Source organism: Astatotilapia calliptera, chromosome 3 (assembly GCF_964374335.1).
Source record: "Astatotilapia calliptera chromosome 3, fAstCal68.1, whole genome shotgun sequence".
Classification (NCBI taxonomy): Eukaryota; Metazoa; Chordata; class Actinopteri; order Cichliformes; family Cichlidae; genus Astatotilapia; species Astatotilapia calliptera.
In genome coordinates, this window is record NC_137424.1 from 21,536,877 (window position 1) to 21,558,659 (window position 21,783).

Below are 21,783 nucleotides of genomic sequence, written 5' to 3' on the forward strand. Positions count from 1 at the left end.
GCAGAAGTCAGCCTGCTTAAGGCTCTGATATCTATTCTGTATGACTTAAAGCAGTTATGACATGGTCTGATTTTCTCGCCCAATAAAGGAATATTCAATATATCAGTCTACTCTTCATTTTATCAGAAACAGTTATCACAGCTTGTACGTTTTCTTTTTATAAATATATGTAAGCATTGAGCCAAATTTAGTAATGCCAACATACTGAAGAAACAACATTTGTCTCTTATATATGATACACCTATATATGCACTGTCAAAGATACTTGTCTTTGAGTGAAGATTTAAGGTATAAATAACTAAGATAAGACATAAATAACTGCAACTTGAATCTGTACTGAGGCTCAGTATTTGACACAGAGTTCATGTTCACTGCTGTAATAGTGTGGAGCAGGGAAATTATTTTACTGCTATTGTTAAAGAATAATCATCATCACCATTGCATTAATAATATAATCTGTAGTTTATATTGCATTCAGAGGTTGAACAGTGTGTGTCTTTCAGAAAGACTAAGTCACAGGCTGACAGGAAGTTGCAGAGAGTTTGCAGAAGTGAAAGCAGTCTTAGGTTATTTTGAGCAGCAGGCTAAGACGATCATTGCTTTAACAATGTACAGATAGCTTTAAGATGGCCTTAAGATGTTTATGATAATGTTAACTTTGTATTCCAGGTGCAGTTATAACTATTTTATACACAATGCATATCTGTGCTTATTTGAGTTGATGTTCAGGTTCATTAAGGGTCCAAAGCTTCACTAGTGAGAGTGTCTAGATGATCCATGCTGAGGGAAAACTAGAACATAGAAGGAATTGCAATACATGCTTACACAACAGTTCATTTTAATATCTTTTATATGTTCATATTCTTGTATTAAGCTTTTAGTAGGGGTCAGGAGCTAGTCGGCGAGGTGAAACAGGGTGCAATTGTGGTTAGCACACAGACACACACACACTTAGTTAGAGAGAATCATTTATAGGTGAAAGTTTAATTATGTTTTGCTTGGGGTTGCAAAAAAGAGCAGTTTGTCGCAGAACTGCTGCTGAGGTGTCAAGATGACAAGCGAGCATCCGGCAGTGACAGGAAGCACCTGTTATGAAGATAGAAGACAATTGTTCTTTTAAATTGTGTCAAAAGTCGTTGTGGTTTTGATATTGACGTATGTGTATATATCCTGTCTGTGACGCATGAAGGGGGCGTCAGTAAATCAAACCCTGATGCTATAAAAATCTGTGTATGCTTTGAGGAAGTCGAAGACCACTTGCTGTCTGCGTACAGAGTGTTCTTCCCACACGTGTGTATTCATTAAAATCATTGTTTGACCAAGATCTTCTGGACCAATGGGTGTTTGTACTCTCCTTCCTCAATTTTTGAACCTTAACATTTGGGGGCTTCGTCCGGTAATTGAGGAGGGAGGATTGGAGGTGTAGATGGTGAAATTTGGTGGTCCGTTGTGGTCAGACAGGCAGGCGTGACCCGGCAACCAAACTGAGGGGACAGGCGCCTTTAAAAAGAGGTAGGCACAGGCCTGTTGATTTTATCCGAAGTGTGCTGAATTGGATGATAAAATTAAATGTCTATTCAGTAAAAGTTGCTGGTAAATGTCTGCTTTGATTTTGATGAGAATCTCATGACAGTACTGAGGATTTAAAAGCAGTTGGACTGCTGGAAATGATTTAATACGGTTGGACCGTAAAAAGCAGTTGGACTGCTGGTAATGATTGAATGCGGTTGGACCGCTAAAAGGATTTAATACGGTTGGACCGTGGAAAGCAGTTGGACTGCTCAATGATTTTAGTATGTTAGGGAATTTGGTTATTTTTTGGTTATAAGGTTGGACCTGCTTCAGTCTTACACTTTGTTGGGTGTTTTACTGTTGTTCCAAAGTATTATAAATTACTCAAGAACGCCAGTTGGACTGGTAAGAAGCGCAGAGCCCGGAGGTTACGCTCCCTCCTTGTCGTGGACGCGTGACATTGACCTCTCGGCGAAGAGGGTTAGTTCAGTGTGGCTTAACTGTGGGGTACAGGGCATCCTGGAATAAGCTAGTGGTTGGACCACTCTACCGTTTGGAACGGTAGTCTGCGCTTTTTTGGACAGAAGAAGTTGGACTTCGGGCGTATAACTTTAACTTAACACTTCGGGGTAAGCCTTGGCTGTGAAACGCCAAAAAATAGAGCTTCAGGCAAAGTTTGGGTTGGTTGACGCTTTTAAATTGAGTTAGGGACTTTAGAGATGAGGCCAGAAACTGTTGGACAGATACTGGTTAATTGATTACAAAAAAGTTGGACTTTTATCGGTTGGACCGTTAACTTAAATTTGTCAAAATTGGTTAGGCGCTAAAGCTGACAGATCTGACAGTAATTGTAAATATAAGACGTCTTTGTAAATATAAGAGATCTCTGTGTGAAAGGAGTCTGAGGCAATGCTGCTGCTATTTTAGACGGAGTGTGTGTGAGTGTGAAAATGCAAATGAGTAAGTAGTGAACTGTTTAAACCACAGTTGGTTTTACAAATACTGCTGCAAACATTGTTGAGTGTGTGTTTCAAATGCCATTTATGTTTATTAGAGGACTATAAATAAAGTTTTGAGTTGCCGTAGTGGATGTATAGTAGTTGACTGAAGTTGGATGTAGATATATAAATATATTGAGTGCACTGTATATACTTAAAGACTAACATATTACTTTCAGTAGCAACTTCTCTCCAGCAGTAGTTGCTGGTGTGTTTTATTTTTTCAATTTCTTGTGTGTGCGGTGAGAATTAATGGAGGTTTCAATTTTTCGTTTGTTTGTTTTTGACTTGCTCTTTCTGATTATGACAAGCATGTCTAAAATACTCTTAGGAAAGTGTGTTTTGAGTTATATTCCTCAACTCTGGTCACAGTTTAAGTGTGAATGCGGTGACTAGAAGGTTTTGAATGAGGAATAAAGGTGTGAGAGGTATTTCTTTGGTGATGTCAAGTAGGATGTTTTAAAGTTTGAAAGTGTTTTTAATTTGAGAGAGGCATGAGTGATGTTATAAGAGTTTGAGTTTCTTTTTCTTTCAGTTCAAAAACACATAAGTACATACACTTGGTACACCCGTTTACTCTTTGACTTTATTAAAACAGACGGTGTATTTGAGTTTGAATTTCAGTAATTGTATGTTGATATGGTAATTTAGTTTTATGTTAGGTGAAGGAGATGTCCATCTCTGCGTCTTGCAGGATTGAAAGTGAGCACGTTGAAGGTTGTGATGTGAATGCTGTGAGTACTCGATTTGAATGATTCTGTGTGATTTGAACAAAATAATAAATAACTAATAATAATAACTCATAGGCGAGTGTGTGAACAGAAGAAGTCTGCAGAGTGTGTGCGCGTAAAAAGAGGGTGTATTGTTTTTACATCAAGATTTAGTAGAACTAAAGTAGAACGTTACAAACAAACAGATAAAAAAGTAAAATGAAGAGAGAAAATAACTGACAATTACATTAATGAATAGAAAACACACATACACAAAGTGTCATATGTGAAATTATTCTAGGAAAGAATCAGAAGTGAGATAGTTTAATATAAGATGCAATGAAGGAAGCAGCTTACACTCCTTTAATTTCCAGAGCCAGTGTGTTCCCTCCCCTGCCCACTTGGGCCCCGTATCAGGCGAGTATGGAAGGCTGGATAGCCCATGACGGGTAAGATCCCACCTCGAAACCCTGGGACAACCTAAGGCAGGCACAGCCACGATTACTCGCCTCACTCAGTCCTTGTGAGGTCAGACTCACTGGTGAGATGAAGTGAAGAAGACGGGACCTTAAGGGTAAAGCCGCTGGGCTAAGGCGGAGGGGGTAAGTGGCAAGTGGAGCCCTAACTTCTGGCTGAGGACAAGGAATGCTGTTATTTAAGGTGGGAAATCAAAATTTGGGTTAGCAAATTTGGGAAGGAGAAAATTGACTGTTTAAAGGCAAAATTATGAAGGAGTCTGACATACTGCAAAAGCAACATATGCAAATTCACATACACAAACAGAAAATGCATTAACCTTATTATAAAGACAAGACAAGCTCATGATGATTATTTGTATAGATACTGATTAAACCTGGCTTAGAACACAAACATACGCAATGAAGAACAGCTTGCTATTTTTGTATGAATGATACAATGGTGTGAATGTTTAATAAAATACATTTGAGTTTGTGATTGAGGAATAGAAGAAGCCATATGACAAAGGGAGTTATGAAAAAAAGTGATTAAAGTAGTTTTAAAAGAGTGACTTAGGAGTGCTCTCTCGTACTGAGTGATCAAAACCAGTGATCACTGTAGAAAGAAATAAAATGATTTAATAAGGTGGTAATGTTTAAACATATGTTTCTGTTGTTACAGCAACTCATTGAAATATGACTCAGTATGCAAATTAGCTGGAGTGAGTGGTGACGAAGGAACTTCCTGTGTGTGTGTGTGACTGAGGCTTTCAGAAGAGGAAGCATGGCAGAGAAGAGAAGTGCAGATAGGGGTAGGAAATTTATAGTTTAGTGATATGTTGTTGTAAGGGGGGTTATGTTTTATGATGAATCCAAGTATGTTGAAGTGCATAAAGGGGGTGATTTTTTTTGTATGCAAATTGTGTGGTTTTAACGAGACTTTCGGTGTATTGAGGAGGTGACATTATGTGGTGGCAAAACTTGTGTGTTTAAGGTTGTTGAGGTTGTTGTGGTGATGGGTTGATTTTGTCAGTTAGGTTCGGGTTGTTTTGTTTTTAATAGAGGGAGTTTTAGTAAACATGGACATGTCTAAGAATTGGCCCATTATTTTGTAACAGTGCACTTAAAGAAAACCTGCCAGGTGATTTTGTTTTGTGTTTTGTGAGCTAATAATCAGCTCTATTTTTTCTCATTTTTGTTCTAAGCAGGCCTGCAACAGCGCTGACAAATTTTTGGGGAAGAGCAAATGTAAGGGGGGCTTTCCAGATTACAACTGGCTGAGGAGAAAGCTACCTGTGGGGACTAATCAGGTCGTAAGTCCCTGTAAAAAGGATTGTGGCAATTCAATCCAGTCCAAAAGCATAAAGAAATATTTTCCTATGGAAAATAAAAAATGACTGAGCTCATTTTACTGAGGGTGGAGAATCTGATCTGAAGCTCCACTATTAGCAAATATATGGTGTGACTGCATGTGAGTGAATGTGTGAGTGAATGTGAGGATGAATAAATGTAGACAAACAATTGGCTTCTACCAGAGAAAATTTCTGTTTTGTTGACTGGGGTTAGATTATGGTATTATAGTATATTGTTGGGAGAATGCCAAATGTTAAAGGGGAAACATTTTCTGATATAACTGAGTTACCATTAATTGGAGAAACACATGACTGATAACTGTTCTGTTTTAAGTTTATTTTTATGACATAGATTGGAGCGTGAGTGGGGAAAACTGAGCATTTTAAGTTTTGTATAGTATTGTGGATGTATAGTATTGTGACACATGAAATGTGTCAAAATAAAAGGGGGAATTTAGGGTTTAATAATTTAGGATCATTTTAGGACTTTTTTGGTTCTTATTATGCGTGATTATGTTTGGGGGTTTGTTGATCATTTGGGTATGGTAAAACTGAAACTGTTATTTTTATGTTAAGGTTAAAGGATTAAAGAACTGAATCCTGTTTAGAAGATACAATGCCGGTTTTTCAAAGCTGTGAATAAATCTTAGGGGAAAATTAGTGAGGGTTGAAGGAGGAGAACAGGTTTGATTTCTTTTGATTTCTAGAAGTAGTGGTTATAATGTAGGCTTACACATACAGATATTACACAGAAACACACATAACAGTATTGATTCCAGGCAAAAGGCCTCAAAAGCATTTAGCTTTTAACTGAACTTAAAGAAGGACCAAAGAGGAAGGAAAGCATATATTTTGGTTAAGTCTGATAAACTAGAATTAGAAGGTATTGTTACATTAAAAGGAGCAAAATGAAATAAAAAGGCTATACCAAAAACAAGTTATAACATAGGAAATGTGAGGTTAAAATGAAGTTAGTGTTAACACACAGGAGTTGTTTCTAGGCAGCATTTAGCTATGATGAAATGTATACAGGAGTAATTGCTTATATGCTTAAACTTAATTGATTAAAGTGGTTGTTTTCTTTTGGAGCTTTTAGTAGAATAGGCGCTTATAATGATTTTCTTGTTAAAAAGGTGACTTGAGATTAGAGTGAAGGAACTTGACAGGATGTTGATGATCAGATAAGGGAAAATAGAGCAAGCAACCGGACGTGAAAGCAGCGCTTTAAGAGTTTCAAAGTGATGAGTAACGTTGAAGAATATATATAAATACAAGTCAATAAGTTAAGAAGATAATTAGGATCAGGCTTTTGATTAAAGAGTCCCAGATAGGATAAGTTAGGGAGGTGCAGGAAAAGGTGTTTTGTTTCCTTTGCAGAAGATCTCGACGACCACAGGGAGGTCCGAGACCACAAGAGAGGGACCGAGAAAACCTAAGCTTACACATGGAGTGTTCTCGAAGGGGAGCTGGTGTTTATTACTGGACCAATTAGATGACATGAGGTTGTCTGATTTGCTGAACCAGGACACAATGTATTGCGACCTCTGGTGTTCCAGAGGTCGAGAGAGGGAGTGTGGAGCAGGGAAATTATTTTACTGCTATTGTTAAAGAATAATCATCATCACCATTGCATTAATAATATAATCTGTAGTTTATATTGCATTCAGAGGTTGAACAGTGTGTGTCTTTCAGAAAGACTAAGTCACAGGCTGACAGGAAGTTGCAGAGAGTTTGCAGAAGTGAAAGCAGTCTTAGGTTATTTTGAGCAGCAGGCTAAGACGATCATTGCTTTAACAATGTAACAGATAGCTTTAAGATGGCCTTAAGATGTTTATGATAATGTTAACTTTGTATTCCAGGTGCAGTTATAACTATTTTATACACAATGCATATCTGTGCTTATTTGAGTTGATGTTCAGGTTCATTAAGGGTCCAAAGCTTCACTAGTGAGAGTGTCTAGATGATCCATGCTGAGGGAAAACTAGAACATAGAAGGAATTGCAATACATGCTTACACAACAGTTCATTTTAATATCTTTTATATGTTCATATTCTTGTATTAAGCTTTTAGTAGGGGTCAGGAGCTAGTCGGCGAGGTGAAACAGGGTGCAATTGTGGTTAGCACACAGACACACACACACTTAGTTAGAGAGAATCATTTATAGGTGAAAGTTTAATTATGTTTTGCTTGGGGTTGCAAAAAAGAGCAGTTTGTCGCAGAACTGCTGCTGAGGTGTCAAGATGACAAGCGAGCATCCGGCAGTGACAGGAAGCACCTGTTATGAAGATAGAAGACAATTGTTCTTTTAAATTGTGTCAAAAGTCGTTGTGGTTTTGATATTGACGTATGTGTATATATCCTGTCTGTGACGCATGAAGGGGGCGTCAGTAAATCACACCCTGATGCTATAAAAATCTGTGTATGCTTTGAGGAAGTCGAAGACCACTTGCTGTCTGCGTACAGAGTGTTCTTCCCACACGTGTGTATTCATTAAAATCATTGTTTGACCAAGATCTTCTGGACCAATGGGTGTTTGTACTCTCCTTCCTCAATTTTTGAACCTTAACAATAGCTAATAATGATTAATATAATAACTATAATATTGGCCATATTATATTTACATTACCAAAGTGACATGACTTTAGTCTCATGAACAACATTAGCTAATTGTTATTTACTAACTAATCTTAAATGACTGTTCAGTACAGAAATGAAGCCCAAAAATCATGTTTTACTGTCCTGTGGTCTCAGCCTCAGATACTTATCAAATCACACAAAGCTCTTGTAGAAACAAACAAACAAATGAACAAAATATGTTCTCCTTCATTTCTGTCAAACAAAGTTGTATGACACATTTCCAGCGGTTAGTATCATGGTTGCTAGGCAACCTGGGAAGCGCGATGGAGACTAGACTGTCCCATACGGCGCAAGTTTGTTGCAAACACATTGGCTATGTGTTTGCAACAAACTTGCCGTTTATTTTGCAAATCAAGCTCAACACTGCCCGTAGTATGGGCAGAAATCTGTGCCATCAGAAACTGAATTTGAATAAGTTCAATTTGAATTTGAATTGCTCAGATTGAATCTGAATTGTAACTTGAATAAATGCTTTTGAAAACTGAATTTGAATTAGTCTAATTTGAAATTGAATTTATGGTTTGAAAATGATCATCACTAAATTGAAATTGAATTTTATATTTTGAAAATGAATTGATTTGCTTTGAAACGGCATTTTATCCTTTAAAAATTCAGCTCTCAAATAATTTCAGTTTCACTTCTAACCGTTCAGTTTCAGTTCTACAATTCAATTTCAGTTCCAAAATTCAGTTTTTTGGAACTTACATCCGGTTCCAGTTCAAGCGCAGATTAATAGAACTACGTTTTACTAGCGGACCGAAAGTGTTACCGACGGGAATCTACAGCGTCTTGAGCTGAATTAAGACTTCAGAAGTCATTCGTCATGTCGAATGACCAGCGGATAAACTCTCAGGTTGGTAATAAATGTATTACATGTATAAGAACAAGCGTCATGTTAACAAATGATAGCCGTACAGTAACAGTTATGCTTATTGTAGCTGCTAGCTAAAAACGCTAATTTAGCGTAGTTTGCCCTGGATTCAGCTTTGACAAACAAATATGATTGACTGTTTCTAGTAGAATTCCAAAGTTGTCATCTTGTACCCTGTCAGAGTACTCCCTCTGTATGCTTGCAGAGACCCCTACAGTAAGGAAACATGCAAAACGGTGCCCAAACCTTTGTATTTTAGCTTTATTTATGTCTTACACAGCATCCCAACTCTTTAGCTAACTTAATAACTTTAGCTAAAGTGAATAGTTAGTCTAATTCATTAGTGCAGCATTACTGGATCACCTCTGTTTGAAGTGATATAATGTGATATACAACTATCACTGAAACAGCAAACTTTGTAAATAAGCAAACAACACTTCTCATTCTCTAAACGTTTGGTAACAGCTGTAGATTACACTATCAGTGCTTGTTCACTCTTGACAATAATAACATTTCTAAATTCTCTTTGTGCATTTACAGGTAAACAATATCTAATATTTTATCTAAATGACTGCTTTGTCTTTGAAAAGGGTGAAGAGCCTGAGGCCGGTGACAGTCCAGTTCTACTCTAAGTACATCCTTACAGTGGCTCACAGGACAAGGCCACATTCCTGTCCTGCCAGAAGAGAAAAGAAACCTCAGAGTCTTCATGCAGTTCAACCACACCTGTCATATTCCATATGACAGGGGTCTCAAACTCCAGTCCTCAAGGGCCAAAGTGTCATGCAACTTTTCCATGCCCTCGAGGACTGGAGTTTGAGACCCCTGCCGTATGGTGTTCATGCTGTTTTCCACCCCACAGTTACAGCATGTCTGACTGCCTGTTCAGCATATGCAAAAATATATGATGAGTTTAAGCATGTGATGACTAAGGCCTTCCATTATGGTGTTTGTCATCACATGTCACAGACATCTGGATGATCATTTGGAATAAACAAAAAACTAAAAACTTGTTACTTCATCTTTTATCTTTATTATTATTGTTCTTATTTTACACTTTTCATTGTTAGGCATTAGGTTTATTTGTAGTAGTCCTTTCGAACGTCTTTCCCTCTTCCATGTTACTGTGTCAGCTTGTCAGCATCTATTTGGGTTTGGAAGTGGAACAGAAAGTATAGAAATCCAAAGTGCCATTAAAACCAGGAGAGGTTCTTATATTTCAGAAGAAGGGATTAATTCAAAAGACCTCAATGCCATATTTTATTTAGGAACCCTAGAGAGCACTTTGCAAAATAACACATTCTTATAATTTCACCCTCAGATGAGCCAAGCTACGACTGTCAGGGAAGGTGATGTAGGTACAGAGCATATGAGAGTGGTTAAGTTAATGTCTCTTGTCTAGATGAAGGCACAAGAGGGATCAATGGCAAGGCGTAGAGATTCAGTATCTTCAGTCTTCAGTGGACACTCCATTTCTGGCACAAAACACCTGTAAAAGATGGTCAATTTAGGAGGTGACCCGACAACTTCAGCCTGTCAAACATATTAATGGAGCAGTATGTTTAAAAAAAAAAAATCTAATTAAGCATGCACTCAGTAGCCTAAGAATTATTATGGTAGTTAAACACAGTGATAGTTGTATATCACAGTATATCACTTCAAACAGAGGTGATCCAGTAATGCTGCACTAATGAATTAGACTAACTATTCACTTTAGCTAAAGTTATTAAGTTAGCTAAAGAGTTGGGATGCTGTGTAAGACATAAATAAAGCTAAAATACAAAGGGTTGGACACCGTTTTGCATGTTTCCCTACTGTAGGGGTCTCTGCAAGCATACAGAGGGAGTACTCTGACAGGGTACAAGATGACAACTTTGGAATTCTACTAGAAACAGTCGATCATATTTGTTGTCAAAACTGAATTCAGGGCAAACTACGCTAAATTAGCGTTTTTAGCTAACAGCTACAATAAGCATAACAGTTACTGTACGACTATCATTTGTTAACATGACGCTTGTTCTTATACATGTAATACATTTATTACCAACCTGAGAGTTTATCCGCTGGGCATTCGACATGGCGAATGACTTCTGAAGTCTTAATTCAGCTCAAGACGCTGTAGATTCCCGTCAGTAACACTTTCGGTCCGCTAGTAAAACGTAGTTCTATTAATCTGCGCTTGAACCGGAACCGGATGTAAGTTCCAAAAAACTGAATTTTGGAACTGAAATTGAATTGTAGAACTGAAACTGAACGGTGAGAAGTGAAACTGAAATTATTCGAGAGCTGAATTTTTAAAGGATAAAATGCCGTTTCAAAGCAAATCAATTCATTTTCAAAATATAAATTCAATTTCAATTTAGTGATGATCATTTTCAAACCATAAATTCAATTTCAAATTAGACTAATTCAAATTCAGTTTTCAAAAGCATTTATTTAAGTTACAATTCAGATTCAATCTGAGCAATTCAAATTCAAATTGAACTTATTCAAATTCAGTTTCTGATGGCACAGATTTCTGCCCATACCGTAGCGTCCTGGAGCACTTCCGTTGTGATTTGGATTTTGCATGTGTTTTGTATTCTGTACGTGTTTTGTATTTTGCATGTGAGTTGGATTTTGTACGTGTTTTGGATTTTGTATGTGTTTTGTATTTTGTAAGTGTTTTGTATTTTGCATGTGTTTTGGATTTTGTACATGTTTTGGAGTTTGTGCGTGCTATTTGGAATTTGTAAGTTTTTTGGAGTTTGCATGTATTTTGGATTTTGTAAGTGTTTTGGATTTTGGATGCGTTTTGGATTTTACATGTGTTTTGGATTGTGCATGTGTTTTGTATTTTGTAAGTGTTTTGAGTTTGTACGTGTTTTGGATTTTGTACGTGTTTTGGAGTTTGTGCGTGCTATTTGGAATTTGTAAGTGTTTTGGAGTTTGCATGTGTTTTGGAGTTTGCATGTGTTTTGGATTTTGCATGTGTTTTGGATTTTGTACGTGTTTTGGATTTTGTACGTGTTTTGGAGTTTGCATGTGTTTTGGATTTTGTACGTGTTTTGGATTTTGTACGTGTTTTGAAATTTGTGCGTGCTATTTGGAATTTGTAAGTGTTTTGGATTTTGCATGTGTTTTGGATTTTGTAAATGTTTTGGATTTTGCATGTGTTTTGGATTTTGCATGTGTTTTGGATTTTGTACGTCCTATTTGGAATTTGTAAGTGTTTTGGAGTTTGCATGTGTATTGGAGTTTGTGTGTGCTATTTGGAATTTGTGTTTTGGATTTTGTACGTGTTTTGGAGTTTGTGTGTGCTATTTGCAATTTATAAGTGTTTTGGATTTTGCATGTGTTTTGGAGTTTGCATGTGTTTTGGATTTTGTAAATGTTTTGGATTTTGCATGTGTTTTGGAGTTTGCATGTGTTTTGGATTCTGTACGTCCTATTTGGAATTTGTAAGTGTTTTGGAGTTTGCATGTGTTTTGGAGTTTGTGTGTGCTATTTGGAATTTGTGCTTTGGATTTTGCATGTGTTTTGGAGTTTGTAAGTGTTTTGGATTTTAAAAGTGTTTTGGATTTTGTACGTGTTTTGGAGTTTGTGTTTGCTATTTGGAATTTGTAAGTTTTTTGGAGTTTGCATGTGTTTTGGATTTTGTAAATGTTTTGGATTTTGCATGTGTTTTGGAGTTTGCATGTGTTTTGGATTTTGTACGTGCTATTTGGAATTTGTAAGTGTTTTGGATTTTGCATGTGTTTTGGAGTTTGTAACTGTTTTGGATTTTGTAAGTGTTTTGGATTTTGTATGTGTTTTGGATTTTGTGCGTGTTTTGGATTTTGTACGTGTTTTGGATTTTGTACGTGTTTTGGAGTTTGTGTGTGCTATTTGCAATTTATAAGTGTTTTGGATTTTGCATGTGTTTTGGAGTTTGCATGTGTTTTGGTTTTTGTACATGCTATTTGGAATTTGTAAGTTTTTTGGAGTTTGCATGTGTTTTGGATTTTGTAAATGTTTTGGATTTTGCATGTGTTTTGGAGTTTGCATGTGTTTTGGATTTTGTACGTGCTATTTGGAATTTGTAAGTGTTTTGGATTTTGCATGTGTTTTGGATTTTGTAAATGTTTTGGATTTTGCATGTGTTTTGGAGTTTGCATGTGTTTTGGATTTTGTACGTGCTATTTGGAATTTGTAAGTGTTTTGGATTTTGCATGTGTTTTGGAGTTTGTAAGTGTTTTGGATTTTGTATGTGTTTTGGATTTTGTGCGTGTTTTGGATTTTGTACGTGTTTTGGATTTTGTACGTGTTTTGGAGTTTGTGTGTGCTATTTGCAATTTATACGTGTTTTGGATTTTGCATGTGTTTTGGAGTTTGCATGTGCTTTGGACTTTGTACGTGTTTTGGAGTTTGTGCGTGCTATTTGGAATTTGCTAGTGTTTTGGAGTTTGTACATGTTTTGTTTCTAGGGGCCACCGTATAAACCAGAGAAGAAGAAAACAGACTTTACCATGAAGATCCTCAGTGTGGATCAGTATAATATCAGCCTGATGTCTGCAGTTTAGTGTCAGCACAACTTTCACATCATATTCATCTCAGCACAACTAAAACATGCTGACTGACCTCAGAGTTTCAAGTCCACATCCTGGACTCTCCAGAAAACCACACAGATGCTTCACTCCTGAATCATGCAGGTTGTAGTTGTCACTCAAGTCCAGCTCTCTCAGATGGGAGGGGTTGGACTTCAGTGCTGCTGCCAGATGATCACAGCTGATCTCTGACAAACCACAGTCGATCAATCTGTATAAAGAATGAAAGATGTAAGTTTATTAGACAAAGTGTGAGCTTGAAAGCATTCAGTGTTTCATCATCTGTTCAGAGCTGAAGAGAGTTCAGCATGTAGAAGTTAAGAAAATGGAAACTCCAAACAGCTGAAGCCAACAGGAAGCAGCTTCAAACAAACACAACAAGAGAAAAAACTCTGAATGTTTCACATTATAAAAACAGGAAAAAGACTTGAAAAAGTCCTGTTTTTCCTTCCAGGAACTTTTAAAGGTGAAGTGTGAAAGAAATGGACATATTTGAAGTCCAACACCTTTTTCCAGTCACATTATTAAAGCAGACAAACTACAGGCTCATTTTCATTCCAACAAGTCGTCTTCTGACCTGGACTAACAACACTGGTCTCTATGTGCAGCTGGGTGTGAGACCAGTGCTCGGGGACCGTCTACAATTTGCTTCCATTATTGTCACCAAACTCTGTGGATCCTTTATGGCAAATTCAAATGGGATTCAAATGGTCAGACAAAAGAGGGTTATGAGGAGATATGATGAAATGTTGTGTATTAGCAGCAGCTCCCTGAGCCTCACAGTCAGCTGCACATGGACCAGCTGACATTACCCAGCATTAGAGGCGGGAGTAAAAGATGGATTTTCCTATTTAAATGGTTTTAATTTGAATAAAGCGATGTTGATCCATTCAATCCTGAATCGATTTTTAATATAAATGTATTTTGCCAGAAACTCAGGTTAAAGCTCCCAAAAGTATTTCATAAGCAACCAAACAGATAAAACAGTAAATGAGAGCAGCTAAACACACAAAGATGGAAACACAGAGCGTGGATCGTTCACTCGACGGCACGTACACAGACACGCCGTCGGGGCTGAAAGTGGACAGCTCACAGATCCTGAAGCTGCAGGTTTCATCTGTCTCCAACCAAAACTGAGTGAACCAGCAGCAAAAGAAGATCCAAACTACGCTTTACGTTTGATGAATATCGTCATGAATTCTCTCTGACTTTGACGTTTACTTCCTGCACAGCTCTCTCTCTCAGTGTACTTCAAGAACAGTTTACCTTCAAAAATCTGTTTTCTGCATTATTCACTGCTTATTACGCACCAGTCTGCTGTTGTGTTCACTGCTGTCGGCCTCCGAAAACAAAGCCTCGTTTCTGCTGTTCAATACTGAAGAAATTTAAACCTTTTAAAATGATGACAGATTACAAACTCTCAGCTGTGTCTGTAATCAAACCTCTGTAACTTTGCTTCCCTTCAGCAGCATCAGCTCATGTTCACATGTTGATTCATGGTTTTCTTCAGTTTTTGATTGACTGCAGAATATTTTGAAGGTTATCTGCTATAAAAAGCCAGAACAGGAAAATCTGCTTCATGTGTTTCTGTTTGATCTTCAGTGACTTTGACACAAAGGCCTCTGCTGTGATGATCACACCTCTGATCAAGTCTCACAGTGTCAGCTTTGTTTTTATACATATGGATATGTGCTGTTAAATGATCAGAATTATAATATTTCAAACTGTCTGCTGTCATGGTCCTGGGCCATGTGGGCCCAGTATTCTTAGTTTTTATGCATTTTTGTATTTTGTTCCTTATTTAGGCCATGTTTTCTGAGTTGCCCTGTTGTGTTGTTCCCTAAGTGTTTTCCCTTCATGGCTCTTCCCCCCTGTGTGCCCTCTATGTATTGATGAGCCCTCGTCTCCCCTTGTGGTTGTTTCATGTTTCCCCAGCCCGTTATGTCGGTGTTTTCCCCGTGCTCTCCCTCCTGTCGGAACCTCTGCCTCTACATGTCATGTTCAGTTCACCCCGCCCTGTCTCGTTATGGTTATCTGTGTCACCTGTGTTCCCCGTGTGTTCCCACTTTCCTCGTTAACCCTCTGTGTATTTCTGTCTGCGTCTTCCTCTGTTCGGCGTCGCGTTCTCCCTCATGTTGTGTGGATCTCCCTGTGTCTCTCCGCGTATGTTAGTTTACGTTTCCCAGTTTAGTTTTGTATTTCCTATGTTCTGCCATTCCAGCATTAAAGCTGTGATTTTGAGTTCATCCCCGTGTCTGTGAGTTTTGCTATTGGGTCCTTCTCCTGCCTGCCACACAACGTATCATGACAGAAGAACGCGACCACAACATGGACCCAGCAGTTCACAACCCCTCCGCGGACCGACAGTACGACGCGACCATGCCGGACCCAGCGACACAAAGACTGGAGATTGTCCGGACAGTGGAGTCGCTATGCGACAAGTGGCTGCACTGTTCCAGTGAGGAGGAACGGGAGGAGTTCGCCCGCCAGGTAGGGGTGTGCGTGTCTGTGTTCCCCTGGTTATGGGAGACGCTGCACCCCCTCGTCAGCGACCTTCTCGTCTCCGCTCTCCGACTCCGTCCGCAGCAGCAGCGGCCCGGTGGGCGTGCACCTTCACCAGAGCCGTGCCATCGCGCCGTTGCCCCGCCGCCTCATGAGCCAGTGGCGGTCAGAGTCGGAACGGTGAGGCTCACCACGGACACACCATTGGCTCACACTTCATCAGCTTCCGCATCTTCGCCACCGCCTGCCTGCACGGAGATGCCCGAGGCTGTTGACTTCGGTGAGGAGGAGCGGCAGCAGGTGTTGCGGGCTTATCGGGAGGACGAGCTCCGGTGGAAGCCCTGGCTCATCTCGGAGCAGGACCTCTCACCTGCTGCACAGCCTACCAGCCGCTCGCCGTCTCCAATCCACTTAGACTTTACTTCGCCTGCCTCATTTCTGGCAAGGATGTGGGCGGACGACCGGGAGATCGCCGCTACATCACCCCCTGCATTTGTGCCATCAGCGCCCATCGCGCCAGCTACCAGAAGGGGGCGGCGCCGGCGCCGCCGTGGCACCGCATTAACTCCGGAAATCATGGAGCCCGGTCTCTGTGAGCAGCAGCAAGCAGCTTGCACCCACGTAGAGGAGGAGCTCCGGAGAAAGCCGTGGCCTACCCCCGATTGTCAGCACATCTTTCGGGGAACACGCCTGGCTCTCGGGGGCCCTCGGAGCCGCCAGGGTCTGCAGCCCTTCACAGCTCAGTCAGCTCCCTCGCAGCCACCCTCAGTTCAGTCAGCTCCCTCGCAGCCACCCTCAGTTCAGTCAGCTCCCTCGCAGCCACCCTCAGTTCAGTCAGCTCCCTCGCAGCCACCCTCAGTTCAGTCAGCTCCCTCGCAGCCACCCTCAGTTCAGTCAGCTCCCTCGCTGCCACCCTCAGTTCAGTCAGCTACCCTCCTGGAAGCCCCCGCTGCCTGGTATTCTCAGCATCGACATCTTTTCCCGTCAAGGTTTATCGCTAAATCATTCGATCCTCCCTTAAGAGAGAGACTGCGTCCTCGCTGCCTTCACCCCAGTACACCAGTGTCACCTGGGTCTCCAGTAGCTCAGCTCCCAGTGTCACCTACCCCACAGCCACTTTTAGCTCAGTTTCCAGAGCCACCTGTTTCAGTTCAGGCCCCAGTAGCTCCAGTGCCGCCTGTAGCGCAGGCCCCAGTAGCTCCAGTGCCGCCTGTAGCGCAGGCCCCAGTAGCTCCAGTGCCGCCTGTAGCGCAGGCCCCAGTAGCTCCAGTGCCGCCTGTAGCGCAGGCCCCAGTAGCTCCAGTGCCGCCTGTAGCGCAGGCCCCGATAGCAGTACGGTCCGCTGGTCAGCTTAACATTCAGCCAGGGGTCTCTAATCTCTCTGGCTCTGCATCAGCTCCTGCTGGGAGCTCGGATGAGCTCATCCAAGACTCCGCGGCTCCCACGCCGCCTTCTACCTCGTCAGCTGGAGGGTCCGAGGGGCCCGTTCAGCCTCCTGTCTCTGCTGGAGGGTCCGAGGGGCCCGTTCAGCCTCCTGTCTCCGCTGGAGGGTCCGAGGGGCCCGTTCAGCAACCTTCCTCGTCAGCTGGGGGTTCGGGAGAACCGCACCAGCCTCATGCCACGTCAGCTGGAGGGTCCGAGGGGCCCGTTCAGCCTCCTGTCTCCGCTGGAGGGTCCGAGGGGCCCGTTCAGCCTCCTGTCTCCGCTGGAGGGTCCGAGGGGCCCGTTCAGCAACCTTCCTCGTCAGCTGGGGGTTCGGGAGAACCGCACCAGCCTCATGCCACGTCAGCTGGAGGGTCCGAGGGGCCCGTTCAGCCTCCTGTCTCAGCTGGAGGGCCCGAGGAGCCCGTCCAGCACCATGCCACACCAGCTGGAGGGCCCGAGGAGCCCATCCAGCCACCTTCTGCTACGCCTGGTCCAGCCTGTGCTTCGTCAGCTGCAGCCTCAGAGCCTTCGTCCGCTGCAGCCTCAGAGCCTTCGTCCGCTGCAGCCTCAGAGCCTTCGTCCGCTGCAGCCTCAGAGCCTTCAGCCTCGCCTGGTCCAGCCTCAGAGCCTTCAGCCTCGCCTGGTCCAGCCTCAGAGCCTTCAGCCTCGCCTGGTCCAGCCTCAGCGTCTTCAGCCTGTGCTTCGCCTGGTCCAGCCTCAGCGTCTTCAGCCTGTGCTTCGCCTGGTCCAGCCTCAGCGTCTTCAGCCTGTGCTTCGTCTGGTCCAGCCTCAGCGTCTTCAGCCTGTGCTTCGTCTGGTCCTGTGCCCACCGGGCCATGGCCAGCACGCCTGACACTGGAGAGCCGCCGCTGCCTTCCGCGCGGCCGGCCTCCTGAACTGCTCCGTCGTCTCCTCCGCCGCCGCCGCTGCCTTCCGCGCGGCCGGCCCCCGGAACTGCTCCGTCGTCTCCTTCGCCGCCGCCGCTGGCTTCCGCGCGGCTGGCCTCCGGACCAGCTCTGCCACCCGCCTGGTCGGCCCCCCGACCGTGTGACCCGTGGACTCTGGTGCCTGTGGGCTCTGGGTCGGCCCCCTGAACTTTGTTTTGACTATGGTCATGTGCTCCCGTGTTTTCTGTTGTTTATTTTGTTTCCCGTTCTGGTCCCTCCGTCCTGGTCCCCCGCCTCCCGCCCTGGGTGGGTTGTTTTCTGTTTTTGTTTTGGTTTCTCGGGTTTGGGCTGTCGGGAGCCAGCCCTTTGGGGGGGGTGGTGTCATGGTCCTGGGCCATGTGGGCCCAGTATTCTTAGTTTTTATGCATTTTTGTATTTTGTTCCTTATTTAGGCCATGTTTTCTGAGTTGCCCTGTTGTGTTGTTCCCTAAGTGTTTTCCCTTCATGGCTCTTCCCCCCTGTGTGCCCTCTATGTATTGATGAGCCCTCGTCTCCCCTTGTGGTTGTTTCATGTTTCCCCAGCCCGTTATGTCGGTGTTTTCCCCGTGCTCTCCCTCCTCCTGTCGGAACCTCTGCCTCTACATGTCATGTTCAGTTCACCCCGCCCTGTCTCGTTATGGTTATCTGTGTCACCTGTGTTCCCCGTGTGTTCCCACTTTCCTCGTTAACCCTCTGTGTATTTCTGTCTGCGTCTTCCTCTGTTCGGCGTCGCGTTCTCCCTCATGTTGTGTGGATCTCCCTGTGTCTCTCCGCGTATGTTAGTTTACTTTTCCCAGTTTAGTTTTGTATTTCCTATGTTCTGCCATTCCAGCATTAAAGCTGTGATTTTGAGTTCATCCCCGTGTCTGTGAGTTTTGCTATTGGGTCCTTCTCCTGCCTGCCACACAACGTATCATGACAGTCTGCTGTGTGCCGTGACCTTTGACCTGCTAAAGACAGTCAGCTGTGGATTATTCATTGTTGTGTCTGATACTTAGAACTGTGAGGAAGAACACTACACAGTTAATCAGGGTCCCCTCTCTCTGAATCAGGAAAGGTGGGCAGGCCGCGTGTGGGCCGCGGGCCATACGTTGAGTCTCACTGTTTGAAATGTGAACATTGTTCTGCTGCAGTCAATGGACTAAACCAGAGAAGAAGAAAACAGACTTTACCATGAAGATCCTCAGTGTGGATCAGTATAATATCAGCCTGATGTCTGCAGTTTAGTGCCAGCACAACTTTCACATCATATTCATCTCAGCACAACTAAAACATGCTGACTGACCTCAGAGTTTCAAGTCCACATCCTGGACTCTCCAGGAAACCACACAGATGCTTCACTCCTGAATCCTGCAGGTTGTAGTTGTAGCTCAGGTCCAGCTCTCTCAGATGGGAGGGGTTGGACTTCAGTGCTCCTGCCAGATAATCACAGCTGATCTTTAACAAACCACAGCCCTTCAATCTGTATAAAGAATGAAAGATGTAAGTTTATTAGACAAAGTGTGAGCTTGAAAGCATTCAGTGTTTCATCATCTGTTCAGAGCTGAAGAGAGTTCAGCATGTAGAAGTTAAGAAAATGGAAACTCCAAACAGCTGAAGCCAACAAGAAGCAGCTTCAAACAAACACAACAAGAGAAAAAACTATGAATGTTTCACGTTAAAGTCGTACATTCATCATAAAAACAGGAAAAAGACTTGAAAAAGTCGTGTTTTTCCTTCCAGGAACCACAAGGCTTCACTTTTAAAGGTGAAGTGTGAAAGAAATGGACATATTTGAAGTCCAACACCTTTTTCCAGTCACATTATTAAAGCAGACAAACTACAAGCTCATTTTCATTCCAACAAGTCATCTTCTGACCTGGACTAACAACACTGGTCTCTATGTGCAGCTGGCTGTGAGACTAGTGCTCAGGGAGCGTCTACAAAGTGCAACACTGACAGAACATCACACACTAATTTGCTTCCAGCACTTTCACACAAACATCTACTGTCATTATTGTCACCAAACTCTGTGGATCCTTTATTGCAAATTCAAATGGGATTCAAATGGTCAGACAAAAGAGGGTTATGAGGAAATATGATGAAATGTTGTGTATTAGCAGCAAGTTATTAAATCATTTTCCTCAGAAACCAAACAAAATGATTGACAAACATGTTTTTACAAACTCAGTGTTGGACTTGGATCAGCAGGATAAGCTGATGTTTAAAGGCATTTGAGTCTCGCTGTATGAGAGTCCAGTTATTACTCAATATTTATGGATGATGTTCTTTCAGTGTTGCACTTTGTAGACACTCCCTGAGCCTCACAGCCAGCTGCACATGGACCAGCTGACATTACCCAGCATTAGAGGCGGCTGTAAAAAAAATGGATTTTCCTATTTAAATGGTTTTAATTTGAATAAAGTGATATTGATTCATTCAATCCTGAATCAATTTTTAATATAAATGTATTTTGCCAGAATCTCAGGTTAAAGCTCCCAAACGTATTTCAACAACAACCAAACAGATAAAACAGTAAATGAGAGCAGCTAAACACACAAAGATGGAAACACAGAGCGTGGATCGTTCCCTCCACTGCACGGACACGCCGTCGGGGCTGAAAGTGGACAGCTCACAGATCCTGAAGCTGCAGGTTTCATCTGTCTCCAACCAAAACTGAGTGAACCAGCAGCAAAAGAAGATCCAAACTACGCTTTACGTTTGATGAACATCGTCATGAATTCTCTCTGACTTTGACGTTTACTTCCTGCACAGCTCTCTCTCTCTCAGTGTACTTCAAGAACAGTTTACCTTCAAAAATCTGTTTTCTGCATTATTCACTGCTTATTACGCACCAGTCTGCTGTTGTGTTCACTGCTGTCGGCCTCCGAAAACAAAGCCTCATTTCTGCTGTTCAATACTGAAGAAATTTAAACCTTTTAAAATGATGACAAATTACAAACTCTCAGCTGTGTCTGTAATCAAACCTCTGTAACTTTGCTTCACTTCAGCAGCATCAGCTCATGTTCACATGTTGATTCATGGTTTTCTTCAGTTTTTGATGGACTGCAGAATATTTTGAAGGTTATCTGCTATAAAAAGCCAGAACAGGAAAATCTGCTTCATGTTTTCCTGTTTGATCCTCAGTGATTTTGACACAAAGGCCTCTGCTGTGATGATCACACCTCTGATCAAGTCTCACAGTGTCAGCTTTGTTTTTATACATATGGATATGTGCTGATAAATTATCCGAATTATAATATTTCCCACTGTCTGCTGTGTGCCGTGACCTTTGACCTGCTAAAGACAGTCAGCTGTGGATTATTCATTGTTGTGTCTGATACTTAGAACTGTGAGGAAGAACACTAAACAGTTAATCAGGGTCCCCTCTCTCTGAATCAGAAAAGGTGGGCAGGCCGCGTGTGGGCCGCAGGCCATACGTTGAGTCTCACTGTTTGAAATGTGAACATTGTTCTGCTGCAGTCAATGGACTAAACCAGAGAAGAAGAAAACAGACTTTACCATGAAGATCCTCAGTGTGGATCAGTATAATATCAGCCTGATGTCTGCAGTTTAGTGCCAGCACAACTTTCACATCATATTCATCTCAGCACAACTAAAACATGCTGACTGACCTCAGAGTTTCAAGTCCACATCCTGGACTCTCCAGGAAACCACACAGATGCTTCACTCCTGAATCCTGCAGGTTGTAGTTGTTACTCAGCTCCAGCTCTCTCAGATGGGAGGGGTTGGACTTCAGTGCTGCTGCCAGATAATCACAGCTGATCTTTGACAAACCACAGCACCTCAATCTGTGTAAAGAATGAAATATGTAAGTTTATTAGACAAA

General features: G+C 42.1%; 1 protein-coding gene and 1 long non-coding RNA gene across 9 annotated transcripts in view; one reads left to right on the top strand and one right to left on the bottom strand.

The window, feature by feature from the left end:
• LOC113015897 (NACHT, LRR and PYD domains-containing protein 12-like) overlaps nucleotides 1–21,783 on the bottom strand; it is a 95,868-nt gene that overhangs the window by 32,497 nt on the left and 41,588 nt on the right. For 3 of the 8 annotated variants that reach the window (XM_080298308.1, XM_080298306.1, XM_080298305.1), the window contains exons 5-7: nucleotides 21,569–21,745; nucleotides 19,240–19,416; nucleotides 13,136–13,312 (exon numbers count right to left, since the gene is read on the bottom strand). The exons of 1 other annotated variant lie outside the window; for it this stretch is intronic. In XM_080298308.1, coding sequence (XP_080154434.1) covers nucleotides 13,136–13,312; nucleotides 19,240–19,416; nucleotides 21,569–21,745 — 531 coding nt within the window. Of the gene's footprint in view, nucleotides 1–9,528; nucleotides 10,026–13,135; nucleotides 13,313–19,239; nucleotides 19,417–21,568; nucleotides 21,746–21,783 lie in introns of those variants that run through there. 4 more of the 8 variants (XM_080298312.1, XM_080298309.1, XM_080298307.1 and 1 more) reach the window with 2 other exon arrangements.
• LOC145425354 (uncharacterized) lies at nucleotides 8,316–9,545 on the top strand. The gene is made up of 2 exons (XR_013906021.1): nucleotides 8,316–8,518; nucleotides 9,127–9,545. It is a non-coding gene; the product is annotated as an uncharacterized LOC145425354 (long non-coding RNA).